The sequence below is a fragment of the Danio rerio genome, chromosome 7, assembly GCF_052040795.2.
Source record: "Danio rerio strain M-AB ecotype USA chromosome 7, GRCz13ab, whole genome shotgun sequence".
In the NCBI taxonomy this organism is placed as follows: domain Eukaryota; kingdom Metazoa; phylum Chordata; class Actinopteri; order Cypriniformes; family Danionidae; genus Danio; species Danio rerio.
The window spans coordinates 55,627,870-55,651,343 of NC_141027.1; the positions used below are offsets into that span (position 1 = coordinate 55,627,870).

General features: G+C 35.7%; 1 protein-coding gene across 4 annotated transcripts in view; it reads right to left on the minus strand.

Moving 5' to 3' along the window:
- piezo1 (piezo type mechanosensitive ion channel component 1 (Er blood group)) overlaps positions 1 to 23,474 on the minus strand; it is a 197,037-nt gene that overhangs the window by 34,648 nt on the left and 138,915 nt on the right. The window contains exons 1-13 of one of the 4 annotated variants that reach the window (XM_087261902.1): positions 23,240 to 23,329; positions 22,343 to 22,526; positions 21,462 to 21,568; positions 21,179 to 21,342; positions 19,204 to 19,380; positions 16,601 to 16,726; positions 13,462 to 13,662; positions 11,802 to 12,006; positions 10,896 to 11,000; positions 10,101 to 10,257; positions 5,080 to 5,323; positions 4,879 to 4,975; positions 1,327 to 1,492 (exon numbers count right to left, since the gene is read on the minus strand). In XM_087261902.1, the coding sequence (XP_087118028.1) occupies positions 1,327 to 1,492; positions 4,879 to 4,975; positions 5,080 to 5,323; positions 10,101 to 10,257; positions 10,896 to 11,000; positions 11,802 to 12,006; positions 13,462 to 13,662; positions 16,601 to 16,726; positions 19,204 to 19,380; positions 21,179 to 21,342; positions 21,462 to 21,495 (1,676 nt within the window). In that variant the 5' untranslated portion in view covers positions 21,496 to 21,568; positions 22,343 to 22,526; positions 23,240 to 23,329. Of the gene's footprint in view, positions 1 to 1,326; positions 1,493 to 4,878; positions 4,976 to 5,079; positions 5,324 to 10,100; positions 10,258 to 10,895; positions 11,001 to 11,801; positions 12,007 to 13,461; positions 13,663 to 16,600; positions 16,727 to 19,203; positions 19,381 to 21,178; positions 21,343 to 21,461; positions 21,569 to 22,342; positions 22,530 to 23,239; positions 23,330 to 23,474 lie in introns of those variants that run through there. The other 3 variants (XM_087261901.1, XM_087261900.1, XM_087261899.1) reach the window with 3 other exon arrangements.

Genomic DNA, 23,474 nt, shown 5'->3' on the forward strand with positions numbered 1-23,474 from the left:
CTATTTAACAAAAATAATGATGCAGTGAAGTATTTTTTTCGCTCAGCCGAGCCTTCTGTATGTTGCTGTGGAGAAGCGCCCTCCGACTTCTGACTGAGCGTCTCTCTCTCTCTCTCTCTCTCTCTCTCTCTCTCACACTCACTCACTCACGCGGGCATGCACTGTGGTCTCAGGAGGAAACGCTGCATTTTGATTTCTTGCTCCCGAATACAAATAATTTTTCAAGTATTTGTTCGAATTAAGTATTCGTAAAAACACGCTATTCGTGCCTTTCCGAATACCGTATTCGGGTTCGGCTCCACCCTTAATATATATATATATATATATATATATATATATATATATATATATATATATATATATATATATAGCCGTGCAATAATTCACGGCCTACAGCCTCATGCCAACGCATGCCTCCCGCCAGTGCTGATATACAGCCATATCGCACTGCTACTCGTGAGATGTTGCTCATATATATATATATATATATATATATATATATATATATATATATTTTGCTTAAATGAGATTTTCTTTGAGTGAAATGCTCAACACTTCATTAAACAGAACTGGTTCATAATCTGACCACATGTGCTTATATCAATAATGTGTTTACTGATTTTGGTTTTTAAAAAACACTGTTTTAATGCATTGAGCCAAATTAAGCATTATTTTTTTGACATTTTAAATGGGAGTAAAATGCTAATTATTTCCAAATAGTTTAAACATAGTATTAGTAAATGCATGACTACTTAAACATGCATAACACTGTATGACAACATTTCAGCTGTTTTATACAGCTAGTCAACCTAACTAACCAATAATCCTCAAAACCAACAGACCATGCCACATACAACTAAAGCATAAATACGCTATATATTCCAAGCTCAGCAGCTAGAATCAACTGAAGTTAATTGATGGCAAGCAGCAGACACCTGTCACTCAAGTGGCCATTAAATTGTACGGCTTAATATAAATTAGGGGTATGAGTTATTAAAAAATCTCCCCCTCATAAAAAAGGGTAATATTAGCTATATACAACAAAACCATTTTTGTACAAGGCTGTAAATACCTTTTTTTATGCTGCAAAGTTATGCATTTTAACATGGAGGTCTATAGGAATTGCTCTCTTTTAGAGCCAGCCTCCAGTGGCCAACCGATGAATTGCAGTTTCAGTTACTAAAGTATTTGCTTCATGAGGTAGAGTAGGAGTTTTACACTTGGTCATGAGTCATATTTATCAAACAAAAACTACTCACATCTAACTTTGAAAAAAATATTTTTTTCAAAACGCCTTCTGATGAGTCCAGCAGGGGGCACACTCACCGAGAGGCCTGTCGCGCTGAGGCCTGAAGATCTGCAGACACATGAAGAAAGTAGAAACTGAGGAAGACTCTCCTCTGCAGCAGGAGGAAGAAGAAACAGATACTGTCCCAGATAATGCCAGCCTCTTCCACAGGCAGAGAGCAATCTTTATTACACACTGATTCAGCTGAGGAAGAAACACATAAACACACATTTTGATTATTTCAATTGAAAGTGTAATAGTTTGTGACGTGCTGCATTCTAAGAAAATTTATTAGTCTAGTGAACATAAATGTTGAATCTATCAAATATAATTTAGTAAACATATATTGATTTCTAAGAATAGATATACTGTGAAAAATGCACACACATAAATATTCATGATCTGAATGATAATAATAGATATGAAGTATTATTTTAAACTAGACAACACTTGATGTTTCTATCTCTGTCAGTGACTCAGTGACAGTAAAAACAAATACATTCTCAAAATGGTTCTGTCACTGTGTTTAATCCATTCTGTGCAAGACTGTATGGTATAGTTAACGCCACACGAACTGTAAAGTGTTTAATATTGTTAGTTCATTTTGAAAGAAAAAAAAGTGAAATGTTTGTTAAGAGTTTTACATTTTACAGTGGAGGAAACAGCTGTGCTGATGAGGTGAAAGCCGAGAAAATCCGACTGCTTCTCTATGACATTGAGACACAGGTGATACAAGGTTATCTATATCAAAGAACTGCAAATAAGCAGATATTATAACAATTTATCGATAAACACACAACTCGTTCTCTTGATGTCGACGGCTGTGGTTTGCTAATCAAATGAAAAACAAAAGACGGGAGGAGCTGAATTCTGCCGAAGTTTTCTTGCCAGAATTAAAGGGGACTGAGGCGATAATATAGTGTACTGTTTATGAGCTAATCGCAAAAGTTTTAAGGGGGCTGAGTAGAAATATAGGGGGGGGGGAGGTCTACAGCCCCCTCTAAAATAGGCCTAGCAACGGCCATGGTACCTGGATGGGAGACCAAAATAAAACCCTGCCTGGGAGATCTGGCAGAACAAAAGTATTCTATATAATACTAAAAGATACAGCCCTGCTATTGTCATCTGCCTGCCACAAAAAAGACACAAAGTTTTTTTTTTTTTTTTTACGTTTGAAACTGACTTGCTGGAGCAGAATGTGGCTGTGTTGATGGTTTGGTGCTTGTGGAGGATTTAGCAGAACATAGCTGTGCTGATGAGGGGATTGATGCTTGTGGGGTTTCACAGACAGTATCAGGAGAGGATGCTTTTAGTGCATGTGATAATACATTACATAGAAGGTTGCGCGGTGGCACAGTGAGTAGCACTGTCGCCTCACAGCAAGAAGGTTGCTGGTTCGAGCCCCGACTGGGTTCTCCCCATGTTGGCGTGGGTTTCCTCTGGGTGCTCCGGTTTCCCCCACAGTCCAAACACATGCAATATAGGTGAATTGGGTAAGCTAAATTGTCCCTATTGTATGTGTGTGAAAGAGAGTGTATGGATGTTTCCCACTGCTGGGTAGCAGCTGGAAGGGCAGCCACTGCGTAAAACATATGCTGGATAAATTGGTGGTTCATTCCACTGTGGCAACCACAGATTGATAAAGGGATTTAGCCGAAAAGAAATGAATGAATGATTATGGATAGAAGATGTTGACAGATGTGTAATATCTCTGCCTCTGCTGATTCCACTTTTGCACACATTATACAGTATCACTTTTTTTTATCTGCAGCAGCACTGGCTGTAATATGCTTCCACACAGAACATGAAGGTTTTTTTTTCTTTTGACTGGTGGAGGACCAAGAAATGGCTCAGCAGCAGTCTCACTCTTTTTCAGGGTGCCCAAATGTATTTGAGGAGTTTCAAGTTAATAAAAAGTGACGGGAAGCTATGCTAAGGTTAACTAGCCTATAGCATATATCTTGCTGTCTGCAAAAGACAGTAATGTAGACGTACCATATAACTCCCATAGGTGCATACTATTCGACACAACTGCAAAAGCATCGTTTTAACCTTTATAAACAAACGTTAACGTTACTCTGTCAACAGTCTATTGTCTAAATTACCTAGTTAACGCCACACGAACTGTAAAGTGTTTAATATTGTTAGTTCATTTTGAAAGAAAAAAAAAGTGAAATGTTTGTTAAGAGTTTTACATTTTACAGTGGAGGAAACAGCTGTGCTGATGAGGTGAAAGCCGAGAAAATCCGACTGCTTCTCTATGACATTGAGACACAGGTGATACAAGGTTATCTATATCAAAGAACTGCAAATAAGCAGATATTATAACAATTTATCGATAAACACACAACTCGTTCTCTTGATGTCGACGGCTGTGGTTTGCTAATCAAATGAAAAACAAAAGACGGGAGGAGCTGAATTCTGCCGAAGTTTTCTTGCCAGAATTAAAGGGGACTGAGGCGATAATATAGTGTACTGTTTATGAGCTAATCGCAAAAGTTTTAAGGGGGCTGAGTAGAAATATAGGGGGGGGGGGAGGTCTACAGCCCCCTCTAAAATAGGCCTAGCAACGGCCATGGTACCTGGATGGGAGACCACATGAGAAAACTAAGTTGCTGTTGGGAGTGGTGTTAGAGAAGCCAGCAGGGGGTGCTCAACTTGCAGTCCTAATACCCGAGTAAAGTGAAGGGGACCTTATACTGTCAATATCACTGCTTTTAGGATGAGACATGAAAACCAAGGTCCCGACTCTCTGTGGTTGTTAAAAATCCCGTGGCACTTCTCATAAAGAGTAGAGGTATAACCCTGGTGTCCTGGCCAAATTCCCTCCATCAGCCCTTACCCATCATGGCCTCCCAATCATCTCCATCCGCTGAATTGGCTCTATCACTCTCTCTCCACCTATAGCATGTGTGTGGTGAGCATAAGGGTGCTGTTGTCCTGTGGCTGGTATTCCTGTTGGTGGTGTGGATAGACCCCCCCACAATTCTGAAGGACTTTGGGTGTATGGCCATAAACAAAAATGCACTATATAAATACAGACATTACTCTACATTACATTACCAGTCAAACGTTTGGGGTCAGTATGATTTTAAAATGTTTTAAAATAAACTTCTGCTCACCAAGGCTGCTTTTCTTTCATTAACAATAGAGAACAAATTATAAAATTGTGAAATGGTATTGCACTATAAAATAACTGTTCACAAGTAGCTCATAATTGAATAATTTATTCCAGTGATTTTAATGATGAATTTTCAGCTTTACTCTAGTCTTCAGTGTCACATTTTCCTTCAGAAATCACTCTATTAATAATATTATTGTTTTATAATTAAAATTATTATTATTAATGGTGATAGTAATAAAAGAATTAATGACTGGGGTAATAATTTTATTTGAAGCTACATAAAATAAGTAAAAAATATATTTAATAAATAAATATTTAACTTTTTTTTTTTTTTACATTTAATAAACGTTGCCTTGATTAACAGAATAATTTTCTTTAAACAAAAACAGTTTGGGTGAACTATCCCTTTAACTAATGATTTGCGAAACCCTACCTTATAACAATGTTGAAGTAGTCCAGAACTTACGGTCATAGTAGCCTTTGACTGTGCAGACCAGACTGAAGAGCTGAATGACCCAGCAGAAGTTCTTCTGCATCTCCACCACAAACACACAGGCCAAGATCTAACACAAACACAGAACAGTTTAAACAAAGCTCTTCTCACTGCAGTTGTTGACACATGTTTAAAGGCTTCAGATCATTGAGCTTCATGAAGGGCTCGACTCACAGACAAGATGTTTTTGGAGATTATCACAGCCACATTGTAGATGATGAGACAGTCCCACATGACCAGCCGTGTGCGTGAGGGCTTGGTCAGCAGCTTTGTGCCAAACAGCAGGAAAAAGAAGCAGGCCATCAGATAACCCAAGCCGAAAACACTGATCCGAGTCGCTCCGGTAACAAAAACTACCGACAGCACAAACCAGAACATGTAACGGAACACCAGGATCTTCGCCATGTCCAGATATGATCTACAATAAACACAAAGAGCAAGACACAGATGTTAGTCTATAATAGAAGAGATTTATGATGTTTCTGGTATCATTTTACTCCATATTTCTTGAAAAAGCATTGCCTATTTCTGAATGGGCCTCACACAGGTGAGTGGGTTTGACAAACCACCTACAAAAACAATCTTCTCTCTATATGCACCGGACACTTTAATTGAACTCCATTTTAAAAGGACTCAATAAGGAAAACAGTAACACTTTAAAATAATTACATAATTTAATATTAGTCAATGTATTTATTAACACAAACAAACTATTAGTAGTACATTTATTAGGGTATTTTTTCAGGTTTTTTAACGTTAGTTAATGTTACTTAAATTAAAACATTAGTTCATGTTAACTCATTGCATTAATTAATGTTAACAAGCGCAACTTTGGATTTTAATAATGTATTAGGTAATGGTGAATTATGATTAATACATGCTATACAAGATTATTCATACTTAGTTAATGTTATTAATACATTAACTAGCATTAACTAAAGTACTATTATTCTCCAGGAAAACAGTGTTTACTTCTGAATGTACCACACGTTCATGTTACAATAGTTTTTGTCTTCAACTTTAAAATATCTCTTTTGCAAAATATATTGCAGAATATTGTTTCTATCTCATTTAAAAGTACCTATAGTCTGTCTTAGGTTATGTGTATAGTTTAAATATTTACAGTATGTGTATAGTCAGTTGTCAGTATAGTTATTGTATGTTAGTTTTAAAACTGACATAGGTTTAAAATAGCTCTTACATCCAGTGTTGTGTTCATATTTATGATTATGTATATTTATGTTCAGTTTAAGTCTTTAGAATTATCAGTCCTCCAGAAATATTAACCACAAACCCCAACTAGGCAAGTTAGGGTTATTGGGCAAGTCATTGTATAGCAGTGGCTTGTTTAGTAGACAACTGAAAAAAAATATTGCTAAAAGGGGGTAACAATATTGACCTTAAAATGGTAAAACTATTTTTTTTAAACTGCTTTTATTGTAGCCAAAGTAAAACAAACAAGACTTTCTCCAGAAGAAAAAAAAATGTTTTAGGAAATACTGTTAAACATCCCTTGCGTTAAACATAATTTGAGAAATATGTGAAAAAGCAAAAATAAATGACTAAAAAAAAAAAAAAAAAAAATCACAGGAGGGCTAATAATATTGACTTCAACTGTACACACAAAATATTATTTCACTGTATATTCACAGGTGTAGCAGAATGGCAATAAGCTCAATGATCTATGGTGCCATGAAGAGTCTTTACATCCAAAGAACCTTTTCAAAGTGTGAAAACGTCTTTTAGATCAATAAAATGACCTTCATACTAAGGTTATTCCAAGAACAATTTACTAAAAGGTATTTGGAGAACCAAAAATGGTTCTTGTGTACTGTTCAAATTGACTACACTTTCGTTATGTTCGGGGCTGCTTTTGCCCAATTAACTTTGTTGACCTTCATAATTATCGCAAAGCTACTGTATGACAGCATAAAATCATGCATTCTTGATTGTTGGTGGTTTTTAACTGTTGGGAAGAGGTAAAATGTGTTTTTTTTTACTGTTGATCGTCAGTTGGCAGCATTAACCCTTTAAGGGTCAGATCACATGATTTTTATTGTCGGTTACGAAAGTTACTATTTCAGATTATGTAATTTTGTCTTGATAAAATCTTGACTTGTCATGTGTAAAAATGTGCCAGACTACATGTTGCTTCATGATCAGTGATCCTGCGACGTCTACAACAAGCATTATTTCCCAAAGCAGTCACAAGGGTTGGTATAACAATATTTCCTATCTCAATCAAACTTATGTTTCCTTTTTAGTATTAAGATATATTTTGGAAATCTAAATGAATATTTATGAATATAAATGAATATAAATGAATATTTTCCTTCCCAGGGTTGCTTATTAAATACCTCGCCTGAACTTGCTGTGAGTGAGATGGAGAAAATGAAAGCACAACAGCACCAAGAAAAAAAACAGATGCTCAAACAAAAAAATTCTTTAAAAATATGACATTAAAAATTAGCAAATATATGACAGAGGTTTGTGATACAGCAATTCCAGTGGAGCTTTAATTAAATCCTTATTTTACGCACAGCGACACAAGTCATCACCACAGTTAAGTAGGGGAAAGGCACAAACAAAAACATAATTTGTATATTTTCCTTGAAAAAAAAAAATCTTTTTGAAATGAATTTGGTTTGGTATAATTTGTATCTAATTTTTTTTGTTGGTCAGTTATCTACTAGATAAACAAGAATAACAAATAATATTTGAGGTGCTTCAAAACAAGTCTGCTATCTGCTTCAGCGCCAAAACACAAACTGGTTTGTTAAATAAATTAATAATCTAGCCTAAATAAAATTAATATTCATTTATTCATTCATTCATTTTCTTTTCAGCTTAGTCCCTTTATTAATCTGGGGTCGCCACTGCAGAATGAACCCCCAACTTATCCAGCACGTTTTTACGCAGCGGATGCCCTTCCAGCCGCAACCCATCTCTGGGAAACATACACACACACTCATTCACACTCATACACAACAAAAAATGTAGCCTACCCAATTCACCTGTACCACATGTCTTTGGACTGTGGGGGAAACTGGAACACCCAAAGTAAAGCCACACAAACGCAGGGAGAACATGCAAACTCCATCAGAAACGCCAACTGACCCAGCCGAGGCTCGAACTAGCAACTTTCTTGCTGTGGGGTAACAGCACTACCTACTGCGCCACTGTGTCGCCCCAAAATTTATATTTAATTAAATAAAATTATGTTTTCACTCTTAATGACAAAATCATCAATTCCACCGGTCAGTTTCAATTTAATTAGTTTAATCAAGTACTTTGAATAAGCAAGAAAGGCTTTCACAATGTATTTGCAGCACTGAACATGTTCCAAATTACCTTGGAAGAACAAACTCTGTTGGAGGAATGAGAGAACTCGTGAGAATGGAGATGTCAGCATATTTGTGCCAGTCTGTCAGATAAATTTGATCTAATATTTTTAATATTTTAGAAAAAAGCTGTTAAAGTTTGCAACCAATGATTGATCTTATCCACTTGTGACCCACCCATAAGTATATATGCAGTACCCACAGATATAACAGAGAAATTTTGTGCTCCTATTGCCAAGTGATGGACCTCGTTGTGAAAAACAGAGGAAAATGAAACATGCTAAATTTTCTGCGATAATGTGTCGTTAATGCCTAGTTCAGACTGCGTGATTTTAGCCTCGATTTTGGCTCGCTGACAGGTTTTGAGAAATCTGCGACAAATGCCTGAAATCACAGGCAAATCGGTGCTCGTGCACGTGAGTGACAATCACACAGTATGAACAATCAATAACGCGATCTGAGAGAATCGCCGATGAGTCGCCGATGCCTGCAAGATATTTGGCAGGCTAAATATCTGGAGCTGTCGGCGATTCAAATCACGCCGTGTGTATTGAGTTTTGACTAAAAATAACATCAACGATCGCCTACAGCCAATGAGAGAGCGGCATTCACTTGGTGTGTGTGTGTGTGTGTATACCTGTGGCAGGCCAGCGGGAGGCAGGGGGAGAAGTTAAAAGTTAAAAGCTCTTTTTCGGTTTATTTGGACCCACGAAATGGAGGAAAAACTAGTGGAGGTTTGACAGAACTCAGGAGCAACCGTGTCTGTTTGACGTTTTATACAGAAAGAAATTAGTTTATTTTCAACGTTGAGGAGAAATGGCTAATTCCCTTTAAACCCAGGTGAGCAATAATGTACATGTTCTACCCCATTAAAGGCTTCTTTCTCATTATGCAGTTAATAACAAAAGATATACTACGTGTTTTTGGCTGTGAGACGTAGTTTGGACGAAGTTGTCTGCGATTCTTCCTATAGTAAAGTCATGCAATGTGAAAATCCCTGTCGCCGATCCATCTTGCAGTGTAAACAAAGCAGCGACGAAACGCAAGCCCAAATAGTCAAGCAGTGTAAAAACATCTGTGACACGACTACTTTGAAAATCATGCAGTCTGAACTCGGCATTAGAGTCGCAGACATGGTATCGGTTGTCATGAACTATACCACCTTACATGAGGAGAAATGATTAAATCTTGTGTCACGTCTATGAATCCCTACAACACCTTATGTGAAGAAAATCATGCTGAAATCATGACAAATTTATGTGATCTGATCGGGGCTTTAGATAGGCCTGAGCAAAAAAAGTTTATGGCTTTTATATGGAGTTCTATAGACATAAATGCACTTACTATATTCTGAGAGCTGAGCTGCTTATTTAGATTTTTTCTTCAGACATTTCAAGAATTTGAGTTTAGAAAGTTTAGGCTGCAGGGGTACGCATGTACACAGCAAATTCCTCTGAGTAAAATTTACTTACTTCACAGAGTATTTGGTCCCTCTTTAAACAAGGGCAAACAGGTTAGTAATCAGTAAAGCTGCTGTTTGTAGAGTTGCTTAATGATCCTCTGCTGAGATTTTGAAAGAATAAATGTATTATATTGCAGCTGATTTCATCTAAGGCTGTGACTGAAGTGACTTATGTGTTTCTCTTGTGTGTTTCTGTTTATTAACAGCAGGTGTTCAATATCAACTCTTAACCATCACCTAATTATTCCTTTCATTGTCTAATAAACTTGAATAACTTAAACTCAATTTAGAGAAGGACCAAATACTATTTAAACTGAATAAATTTTACTCAGAGGAATTTACTGTGGGGATAATGAAACTTACATCATGTACAAATACCGTGATGTACGTACCTGCAGTTGATGAAGTTTGGGGCAGGATTGAAAAGCATGTTCTCCATGGGGTCTGGATTGTCTCGGTTTTCTCCTCCCATGACCATCCACTCTTCCTTTTTCTCATTGTCAAACACCGTCCACTGCTGAGAGGCACACATCAGCAGAAGGAAGTCCGCTGCAAAAGATCAGTTTGTAAATTTAGGCAGGGTTTCAGAATTTAAGTGTGATGACAGTCATCATTGCAGATTTACAAAGCATAAATAGCCCTCACTTTAGATTAGGTCAGAAAACTGGAGGAAGTTGAGTTATAAAAGCATTTATTAACATGCAAAGAAACTATTAGTATATGCCTGAATAATAAGTTATATAAATGTTAATTTGAATAGTTAATTAATAATTTACTTACGTATTCTGAATGATCTTAAAAAAAACACCAATTATTTTTAAATAACTGGTTTGTAAATAATGCAATACTTAAATTAGTAATGGAAAATGAATCATTAACAAAGAATGTTTATTCAAGACAATGATTAAGCACATTATACATGTGCTTTTGAGTCAAGAATACAGCATTTGTAGATGAAGTTATAAACTGCTCAATAACGTTTATTAATGTAGAAGTAATACTTAACAAATAATGAATGAACTATTGGCTAATGCTTAATAAATGATTCATAGTGTGTAGCTATTATAAAGGGTTACCATTTATTAAACAAGGCTTAAGCATTCAAATACGTTTGAGAGTCACTGCCGGGTGAATAACCAGTGATTAATTACTGTTTTGCTGATTGTGAAGTTGAAGGAGTCACTTACATATAAGGTTCTTAGAGTTGGGGACGGTGTAGAAGTCAGGTAAGTACATCCATTTAACCAGAGCTGAGTGGATAGTTACAGTGGATCTCCATCTCCATGGGTAATCTATAGCCATATGAGATAGGTCAGCTTACCAGGGTCAGGTAACCACTTACCGAGAAAAGATGGACTAATACTAAGCAGCGCAAATATAGGATATAGTTCTTGTAACTAATCTGTAGCATAAGGTGGATATTAAATTGCAACTGAGCTGATTTTCACTGGGTAGGAAAAGTCATGTCAAGTCAAACTTAGTTAGTTATTTTAGCTTCACTGAAAGTCAAGATGTTAATGTTTAAATATGTAAAAAACTTTCTAAATACACTGCTAAAAATGCATTTTTTACTTGCATTTTTGCATAATTTCTAATCCAGAAATACAACCATTCCTACATAAAGAAGCTTTTTATATAGACAAGAAAATTTTATTTTGTTTTCAGAAATAATCTCAAAATTAAGTTTGTTTTTCCATTAAAAAAAGCTAATTAATCTACCAATGGGATACATGAAACAACTGTGTTTTATGTTTGAAATAAGATTATTATAATACGTATAACATTAGCAGATTATTTTGCTTGTTTAAAGAAAAAAAAAACAGTTAATTTTGACTTTATATTTTACTTGTCTAGAAAATACTTCTTGATTTAAGTTTTTTTTTTTACATTTGGACTAGAAAGAAAACTAGAAAAAGGTTTTTGCAGCATGTAAAAATGTTTTACAAATATTTTTTTTTTTTTTTTTACAAATAAATGTACATTAAATGTAATTAAAATGTGTTCTTTAATGCTACAAATAACGTTGTGAAAACAAGTGACTTGAATAATGTCAACAACAACAACTAGTGCATTGATTATAGTGTTTGACTTACCTATACAGAGGGCAGGAGGAATCCCCACACACAGAACATACTGATATATCATGAAGATAACCAGAAACAGGCAGTACTTTGACCAAATCGTGGCTATATTTGCTCTGCGCCGCCGCACCATAATGGCCACCAACCAACAGCCGTGGATAATAACCAGGAAATTCATGCGCTGACCGATAACATTCACGGTCATTAGAAAGCAGATCTAGAGGCAAGACCAAATGATCATTAGCCACAAATGATCATTAGATTTAACATTTGAGAAACCAATGTTGGGAAGTGCTTTTGATTATCAACTTCAAAACATACTCAAAAAAAAAAAAGATAATTTGGAAACCTTCCCAGGCAATTTATATTTAAAGCATTGCATCTAGCTGATGGTAACACTATAGATTACATGGGAAATAATGCAGGGTTCCACACAATTCATTCATGTTTTCCCAACACAAACCAATTAAGTTGATGTAACAAACTTAGGTAGATTGAACATTAAGTTGTCCCTCAAAGATCTGAAGCATTGTGTTGTTTCCGCTTTTTTGAAATAAGTAGTTTGAACAAGAAGAAAAAAAATTTTATTGAGTGTAGGGAACATGCTTATTATTTATTTACTGGTTGCTTATTAATATGCATCATACTAGAATATCATTTGTTTATTAATATCGTTTGTTTATTAATAGTTGAATTGCACATTTTGATGCATTATTTCACATCTTTAATGTATCATACATTCCTTAACCATACCCCATACTTTAACCTAACAGTTACAACTACTTTACTTATTATACAATTTGTCAATTTGATAATCTTGTCAATTGATAAAATTGTAAATTTGCATCGGCAGTGTGTAAGTTAAAACGTAGCCTAGTTGTGACTTAAAGGGACATTAAGTTATAACTTACACATTTTTGTGTTGCATTACTGAACTTAGCTTAAATGAAACACTATGTTCTAACTAAATGATTATGGTTGCCCTCCCCCCATGTGTAGCGGTAGAAAAGAGATGACTGCGAGATTAGTTTACATAGAGGCGCTTATGATCATAATGTAGAATGATCTTACTCACAGCCTTATTTTCCTCCCAAATCTGACATTTGTTTTGGTTTGTGAAAGAAGAATTTAATTTTCTATCCAGGAGTGTTGTGTGTTAATTGTATAAATAAATTAACAAGAATTTCTTCATGACTGACTTTTTCATCCTGCTCTTTTCTCTTTTATGTGTGTATATATATATACATATTGTGTATATATATACATATTAACAATAAATAATAATTTTATCTTTCTTGTGGCATTCTTGTTATTACCTGTTTGTAGCTGTAGGTGAGTTTAGAAGCAACTAACATTTTAATAATATTTTGGCAAATTGAACAAAATGAACAAGAAAAAAGATTTGTTCATCTCAAATGAGATATCAGTAAAATGATTCAAACTTCCTGTCACGAGTAAATGACAAATGTTACCTCTTCCCAACCGAGAAAACCACCAACAATCAAGAATGCATGATTAGAATGCACCTTGGTGTCATGGCTTTGCAATCAAAAAAATGTGGTTATAAAGGAAGTCATTGGGGTAAAAAAAGCCACGTATATAAAGAAACAGAAGTCAATTAGAACAATACACAAGTGTTAAGTTGACATTTATGTCTACGTAGAACACATACTTCAAGTCCAAATTTGTAGAAGCTGTAGTTGAGCATGTATTTGATGCAGTGGAGCAGACCCTGGTCCAGCGTATCACGAGTGGCCTGCGGGAAGATGACTGGGATTGGAGGAGGTGATCGTTGCTGCTGTCTGTAGTGATGAATCTGGTGCCGGTACACGGTTGCCTCAAACACCAGCAGCATCAGCACCAGCAGATGATCCTAACAGGACAGAACACACAGCTAGTTTGCAACCTCATAAAAACATACAGCGGGTAAAATAGGTATTGAACATGTCAAGATTTCTCCTGGTAAATATATTTCTAAAGGAGCTGTTGACATGAAATTGACCCAGATTTTGATAAAAAAAAATAATAATAAAAAAATACAAAAATAAATTCTGAAAAAAAAGTTATGTGTAATAATGGAATGACACAAAGTAAAAGTACTGAACTACTGAAGTGTATTAAACACTTTGTATAAAATACTTTTTTTTGGTAATGATAGCTTTAAGTTACCTGTGGCGAATAGAGTCTCATGTATTGTTCAGTTTAAGTTTTGTTTTCCCAGACTTCAATAGTTTGTAAAAAATGTTGATGTTCTGTTGGTTTTTATCTCTCAACTCTGATCTTTAGTTCTTATTTTCTATTAGATTCAGGTCAGGTGATTGGCTGGGCCATAGTAACAGCTTTATTTTCTTTCTCTGAAACCAGTTGAGAGTCTCCTTGGCTGTGATTGAGAACATTGTGTTCCTGAAACTCTTGCTTATTTTCATGTCTCATTATGCTGTCTGTATATATGTCTGCTGATGTCTTGAACGTAGTGGTTTGTTTTCTTTCGGAAACATACACAATAGATTAAAATAACTTCTTATTGAGTTGCCTCCATCATTTTACATTCATAGACATAACTAAAATTAAGTTAACTTAATTTAAACTAAATTTTTGTGTGTGTGCTTTTGATGGCTGATGTAAAAGAGAACTTACAGATTAATTTAGCTTTAGTGTGTGCTTTATGTCTATGCACTCAGAAAACTCAATTTCAAGAGTTTAAATTGCCAAGCCTTTAAAATGCACATAGGTGTTTTGTTTGTAGTAGGCGGAGTAACTGAAGCTCAAGGTGTAAATGCTCCACCCACTCCTGGTAAAGAGGTGGGGAGCAGCAGCTCATTTGCATTTCAAGAGATACACATTTTGTACTTCCACCCAAAACATTTACAACATAATAATTTAAGTGAGGTGTGAGATATTTTGAGCTGAATCTTTACAGAAACATTCTTGGTACACCTAAGACTTTTAATATATCTTTACCAAAAAAAAAAGGAGTTAAGAATACACACATTTATAGAGAATATGAAACATTTCAATGTTTCCAGATTTTTTACTTTATTAAATGAAAATAAAGTTAAAATAGGTTAAGCTGTAATGCTTATAAATGCTGTCACAATTCCCTACTATGCATCCTGAATAGTATTCTATAATTTGTATATCAAAATTATACTATTTTTAAATGAGTATTATAACATTACCCATTTATAATTCAAAGTACAGATCTATGTGTAGTGTAATAGCTAATATTGGCCATAATACATGACACTTTCAGCCGAGTTCACACAACAGGATTTTAAGGTCAATGTGGGTTTCGCTCTGCAGTCTTTATGTATGAACTACTGAACAACGCATCAAAGAGGCTCACTAACACATCACCGACACATCGGAGAAGAAACTCCAATGTCTAGCATGCTAAATATTCCCGTGCAGTTGGCCAACTCGACCCCACGTGAAGTCAGATTTAGTGACTAGCTGCAGCCAATGAGAGTCAATGGCTGTTGTGTTGATGAGCTCAACAGAAATGTCTGTGATTGTGGCCAAAATGGGCATCGATGCACTCGCTTCACTCTGGGTTTACTAGTTAAGCTACTAGAACACCCACAAAGATCTGAGCCTTGCTTTAATTTTCACTTTTATATAAGGGAGCAATTTCGAGCACAGAATATGCTGTTTTGAAATTCATATTTGAAGAAAATTTATGCTTTTGCTATAAGAAAGATATGTTTTTGTTAGCAGGACGTTGCTAAAAAAGAAATGTATATTTAAAGTCATAGTGAAAAGTAGAAGACATGCATGCAGTCATTTTGACTAATATGGTAACTAAAGGAACATAAGTCTGGGTATTATAGATATGTCAGTATTATTTTAAATAATTATTAAATTCCAAAAACTCTGACTGCCTCTGTAGTTCTAGTGTTAAAGCCACATCTATCCACTTGAACCTTGCAGATGAGTGATTGATCCGCTGAAGCATCAGCTGATTGACGATGTTTTTAAATGCTCCCTTGAAAGCTTTCAGTAAAGTTTGAAATGCTGTCAGTGATGTCTTCAGCACACAAGTGTTCAGCTTTTTCTGATGGCTCCTCCCTCAACATTTCATTGGCTGTGGTTTGGTAGCTTGAACTGGGGAACCAGTTGTTATCAGATTATGTAGTATGTGACCACTCTCTTGTGGATCATTTACGTCGTGTGAACACCACAGCGATATAAAGACACAAAATCAAGTGATGTAGTGTGAACGACACCGCGGTCTGCTGATGTTTAAAGTCATGTAGTGTAAATTAGGCTTTAGATGTAAATTTGATTAGAACTACAAATGGGGAAAAAAGGTTAAACTACAAATATGGCAGACATGCGAGACCATTTTTAAGGACTATTAATTCATATTTGATCGACTGGAAAATATTTAAATAACATTTTCCAAATTACAATAGGAACTTTTCAACAATATTAACTTAATAGAGAGGCGTTTGGACATTAATTACTTGATGCATAATTCTGCAAACACCTGAGGAGATTTCTCTGCATGAAAAATTCACAGACTCCAGATTAACCTGCTGCTGCTTCTTCAGTATGGTAAGACATTAAATATGAAAAAAAAATGTGGATGATGTGTCGAGATGTTTGACAGGACATGTAACTAAGCAATATAATGGTCCATTAATAAGAAATTAGTATGTCCTAAATCTTGCAAACTCTTCTCTTAAACACTTAAACGTTTACACCGTTTCTTCACAAAACAAATGATGTATTTCTTGGGACATAGTACAAGTAGGATACAGACTTATATAAAAGTATTTATTTTTGAATTATACATTGGTAAATCTCACCTTGACGTAACCAAGGACTGTGTCGTCTTTCCTAACACCAAACCAGCTGGCAGGGTCCACAGACGCTCTATACAGGGTGGAGTTCAGCACTTCATCTGGTTCTAAACTGGTCTCATTGACCATTGGCTAAATACAGAGATGGACATGAAAAGAGTGAATAAACCAGCAAGTTGCTATTCTTCTGTCTTTACTGAGAGTGAAATGTTTACCAAAATATTATAGTTCTTTGCTATCATGTTACATCTGTTTAAGACACGTCATGCTTACTGAATGGAAAGAAACAAGCTGGCAAGAAACAAAAGGGTCATTTCAAGTCTGCTAAGCATATTTCAGGCTATGAGGCAAAATCCTGTCAGCAGAACAGGCTAATTACTCTGAAGAGGAAAGCTTGGCTGTTTATATGGCGATAAACATTAAATAGCCAACCTGAGGAATGGCCATAGCGTTTGTAAATCACCTGAGAGAAACAAACCTCTTTTTTCCCCCGAACATCCATAAAATGCAAGACTAAACACATTAGCTTCATCCACGCTTAAGGGTATTTGTTTAATTAGTGCTAAGTTAATGAGAGCAACAGGGAGCTGCGGAGAGGTGAGCATCACACAAATTCTGTTGCTGTTATTAATTTTGCTACACGTGTGGGAGGAAGTGAATAATTGGTGCATGAATGTGTTTAAAAAAAAACTTTTATGAAAAAAATGAGAGTTCTGGTTCATTCAAAAGCTAGAATTGTAGTTTCAAAGAATGTTGCTATTTGGTTACTAGGTTGTTTTGGAGGTTGCTAGGTGTTTTGGGGTGGTTGTTCATTGCAAAAAAAAAATTCTTATGTTTCTCGTGCAAATATCTAAATATTTTTATATTAACAATTTACTAAACAAGCAAAACATATTGTCTTGTTTAAGAAATAATATGCCAAAATGAAGGGAGTTTTCCTTAAAACAAGCAAAATAATCTGCCAATGGGGTAAGAAAAATCATCTTTTGTCAAAAGGAAAAACAAGCTTATTTTGCTTACCCCATTGGCAGATTATTTAGCTGGTTTTATGGAAAAACTCCCACACTAAAATGCCCACACTTTAAAGGTAACATAGAAATCTAGACATACCTAAGCAAAGCTGAATAATAAGAGTTCAGCACATTAAAATTACACACTGTTAGCCTAAAACACCATTGTTTCATTGTTGAGTGTAAAATCCCAGAGAAAAACAGACCAATCAGAATAAAACACGATGTCATTAATATGCATGCCCCAAACACTGTTTGATTGGCCACAACGTTTCCTAATGAGATTACAACGACAATTTTTGTAAGCATGTAAGTTTAATATATGCATTTATTCACCACCCGTTTAAATGTATCTCTTGTTAGTGTAATGTGCATAATTTGCTGCATATGTTTGTAATGGGGCAACAAATACATGAAGACTGAATAGAAGTGTTTAACGGGTCGATCACACCTAACACGTTTTTTTGCATTGAGAGGCGCCTTTTTTGAATGATTTACTAACGGCCACAAGCATTTTGCGCCCTGCGCACCTCGCGTGTTAACCGCCTGCTGCACCTCACATTTGAACGGTTGCACGCTGTATGCTCGCTGTTGAAAAAAAGTAAACTCTGAGTGAAAAAAGCGGTGCTGTATGAGTTCAGAAATCTTGAATATTACAATGTTATTAAATATTACAATTATACCAATACAAACAGCAACAATTGCGCACAATGATTCAGTCGTTGTCTTGCGACATTTTTTCTTGTCATCCACACACACACGCACACACACTACGGATAATTTAGACTACCCAATTCACCTATACCGCATGTCTTTGGACTGTGGAGAAAACCAGAGCACCCGGAGGAAATCCACGTGAACGCAAGGAGAACATGCAAACTCCACACAGAAATGCCAACTGAGACAATGTTCGAACCAGCAACCCAGCAACTTTCTTACTGTGAGGCACTACCTACTGCGCCACTGCGTCACCCCTCTATTGTATTGTAGTTTCTCATTTTCCTAAATTCTAGCATATAAACTTTAAATTATTACCAATAAAATATATTACTTTTTATTCCATAGGGGAAAACTTCTATAATACATATTTACATTTTGTTCAACCTACTTACTTTAACTCTCAGGGCCATTTTATATCAACGTTGATATTCAACCACACCATATTGGTCTTTTGTAAATGTATATTTTTTTATGAGGTGAGTTGTTAGCCCAACGTTCAACCCCCAATCGGGAGGACCAGGGAACACAGACATATGCTATGAACATTTTAGCTAACCCAATTCACCTACAGCACATGTCTTTGGACTGTGGGGGAAACCGAAGCACTTAAAGAAAACCCACACAAACCTGGGAAGAACATGCAAACTCCACACAAAAATGCTAGTTGACCCAGCTGGGGCTCAAACCAGCAACCCTTTTTGCTGTGAGGCGACAGTGCTAACCTCTGAGCCACTGTGTCACCCACATTTTGTTCTAATAAAATATAATCTGTCTTAATCTGAAATAAGACTTTGGTCATATATCGCCCATCCCTACAACAAAAATATTGATGCTTACTCTGGCAAATAAGAAAGTATAAAGTGTGTGTGTATGTCTGACCGCTGTGCAGTTGTTGGAGTACTCCGCCGGGTTGACCACACTGAGCTGATACAGCATCTTGCAGACAATGATGACACAAACCCAGATGGTGGACAGACAAGAGGCCATGGCTCTGAAGCGGCCATACGGCATCGCGAAACTCCACAGCACCACCAGCACCAGGTTCATTGCAGATGGCTGTGAATGAAGAAAACAAGAGGAGTGGAGTGTGAAACACTGACATATTATCACCTCATAACTAGAGCAGAAGCAGATGGCTGTTTATCTGGGGTGCAGAACAACTACAGGAATAACTGCAGCTTATGAATCAGCTTAAATATTATGCTGGTTTGGCTCTGCAAGCATGAGTGGTGTGTGATCAGCGCATCTACACCGCAAGCACATGGAAAGCGTGATGGCCACAGCAGCTTCAAAAAGAATGTTTTTGTGGACCAGTCCTACATAACATAGGGATAAAATAGAGGTTGTTATGGCGGTGTGATGCAAAGCAGAAACTGGTCCCTGATGAATCACTATTCAACAGTTATTATCTCAGAATAATATAACTTGAAATGTTGCCACTGACCAACCAGTATTCCAGACAGCTGTGTAATGTAATGCAATTGAAATTAAAAAAAATAACAGAAGAAACTGATATTATGAGAAACTTTAGTATTCTTCCTTTGCATTTTACTCTAAGTTCTTGCTTGTCTGTACACAGAATGAACCTATATTTTTAGTTTTACTAAAATCTGTCTTTTTTATTAATGCATTAGAAAACTCTGTTCCATAGTTTTTCGAATGAAGACCCAAAAACCACATATCATTGATAGCCTGAAGCAAAAAATAAATATACCATTCACTATTTTACATTCAAGTTGCCATGAGTAATTTCCTAATGTATTTCATAATATATATATATATATATATATATATATATATATATATATATATATATATATATATATATATATATATATATATATATATATATATAGAAAACATTACTTTAAATCGTGTTAACTAATGCAGTAGAACTTTTATTGTGATTAAAACATAAACAATCACATTTATAACACAATGGAGTTCAATGCTGAATACACTAGTCAAGCAGAAGCTGCCTTTGCCTTGATTCACTCAGCAAATGCAAGTCTTTTGCATTGTCCTCCATGCGTCATATGTACATTTTCAACTAAATCTGATTCATTTACACCATTTAAAATTTAATTTTTCATTTTCAATGCATCTGTGCAAGTTTTGAACGTTTATACAACTTTTCTCATGTCAGATCATTTTTAATTTGATCATCAAAAGTGTGCTATTATTTTATTAAAGCATGATCATGTCATGTCATGTTATTTTAATCTGCTTATCTGGGCAGCAGTCTTAAGAGAGAACTCCAGACTTCCCTCTCCCAAGACACTTCCTCCAGCTCCTCTGGGGGGATCCAAAGGCATTCCCAGGCCAGCCGAGAGACATAGTCCCTCCAGCATGTCCTGGGTCTTCCCCAAGGCCTCCTCCCAGTGGTATCCTGGAGCCACCCGAAACAGATGGCTGAGCCACCTTAGCTGACTTTTCTCAATGTGGAGGAGCAGCGGCCCTCCTCACCCTGTCTATAAGGTTGCCAAGACACACTCTGTAGCAAACCAATCAGTGCAGCAAAAAACAGATTTGGATCTAAAATGATCATTTCATTGCTGCTCATGTGTACTCTTGCTCCTGGTGGAAATGCACTCTATTTTTTCATCTTCTGATTGGTCCAGGGCTGTGGAACTGACAGTGATGAGCTGTTCTGCACATGGTTCTTTTTAACTTCACATGGAATCTTAAAAAAATGCAGGAGTCAAAGTGTGCTGATTTAAAAGTCAAGTTAGCGTACTGGTCACACACGTATGTCAAGCAGTTCACATTGAAAAACAATAGAATAGTAGCAAATTAGAGAGAAAAAACATTCTACAGTATGTGAACGGCTCCTAAGAGTATGCAAGGTACAAACCTCCAAAAGTGCCACCCAAACAACAAAAAAGGCAACAATTTTGACGATGTGCAGCTCCAGGACTCTCCAAATGAAACTCTGGACATGGGTCAAGGTGTCAGAGAACTTCCTGGACAACACCATTAGCCTGTCCATCACTAGACCCCACTTGCTGGGTATCACCTCTGAGAACAGAGCAAGAATGCACACTAAAGTTGGGGGTGATCATATAGCATTACTGACTACTATTAAACTTGTTTTGATTGAACAACACAGGCAAAGAAGCAGACTTCATTACTCTCACCGTCAGCCTCTGATGGATAATCATCCTGATCCATGATCAGCTCTTCCTCCTCAGGCCTCACTTCTTCTGTGGATTGAACCAAATCTGGATTATCTATACCTCTCTTCCTGTCAGGAAAAATCACAAAAATACATCCTGATTACATATTTTCAACTTAATATGACAACTACCTATTTTAAATTTGAATTAGATCTTCAGATATAAAATGTGCACTATATATAAAAATGTGTGTGTGTGTGTGTGTGTGTGTGTGTGTGTGTGTGTGTGTGTGTGTGTGTGTGTATATATATATATATATATATATATATATATATATATATATATATATATATATATATATATATAATTATTACTATTTATTTTCATATAAGACTTCTCATAAAACTTTTTTACTGTTTTTAAAATGTTAGACTAATCAGTCCTGTGGTTCTCGTCCAATCAAATCGTGGATAGAAAAATGTACTGACATCAGAGACAGACTGCACAGGAATGTACAATACCTGACAAAAGTCTTGTTGCATTTCCAAGTTTTAGGAACAACAAATAATAACTTAACTTCTAGTTGATCATTTGATATCAGCAGTGGCTTTTATAAAAGGCAAAGGCCTATAGATTATGCTTATTTTACCAAAATAAACTATGACCATGTCTTGATTTTTAATATATTTAACTAGGACAGCAAGGTCTGACTTTGCTTGGACAAAAGTCTTGTCACTTAACAGAAATAATGTCCAGTATAGAATATAAAATCATGGTGCAGTGGAAAAAAATGAATATTGTGTATGACTCTCATGAGCTTGGACACCTGCATCAATACATCTCTGCAATGACTCAAATAATTTATTAATAAAGTCATCTAATGGCAAAGAAAGCGTTCTTACAGGACTCCCAGAGATCATCAGGATGCTTTGGATTCATCTTCAATGCCTCCTCCTTCATCTTACCCCAGACATGCTCAATAATGTTGCTGTCTGTTGACTAGGCTGGGCAATCCTGAAGCACTTTGACCTTCTTTGCTTTCAGGAACTTTGATGTGGGGGCTGAAGTATGAGAAGGAGCGCTATCCTGCTGAAGAATTTGTCCTCATTTTTTTTTTAGTTAAATTGTCAGTTTACTTCTGTTTTAGGTATTATTAGAACATACTAAACCACATCCCTGCAGCTGTCAGTTTTGACAACAAACAGAAATGGCGGAGCAGGTGTCTGTTGGGTTGTAATATCTCCTCTAAAACTCTTTTCCCAATGTTTCAGAATAAAAACGCCTACTTTACTACAACCAATCAGCTCACGGTATAAAAAAACAAGCCACACCAACTGTTTTCTTATTTAATATTTTCTAAGAACTGCAACAAAATATTTTTTAAAAAGGGTTGCAGCTTACGGTTCATGTGAAATTTATGTAATTTTAGAAGGGTATGATTTCCCAGTGAATCTTTTCACCACTACTTGTTTGCCATCATCATCAGACATTTGCTGTTGCATCATTCAAATTGAAACTGCAACATATTATCTTCATATTGTCTTTATAACTCGTTTTTCATAAATTTATACATAATTACAATTTCTGAGTTTTCTTTCTATTAAATATTACATTCTGAGATACTTTGCTATAATATTATTGATCGGTGGCTGACTGTAAAAAATCATTAAAACTCATCTTTAGAATTAAGATGTCTTTTTATAACATACATACTGTTCGACTATAAACACATAAAAAAAGTGAGAGTACATATTTTTGACAAGGATAAAGACTTATTTTTCACTTTTGTGAGTACATACCTGAGTTTCCCTGAATAAACAAACTAAGAAAAGCAATTTTTGTTGCTTAGCGCATCATTGTCCAGAGTAAACACAGAACATTGCTATGACAACCTTTGCAGCCCCTCCCCACTGGAAGAAAATACCTTGTTTTAAATGACGCATTTAACGGTGATGAAAACAAAAAAAGACTCAATAAAATTATCATAAAAATAATAATAATTAATATAAATATTCTCCATTGTAAAGATACATG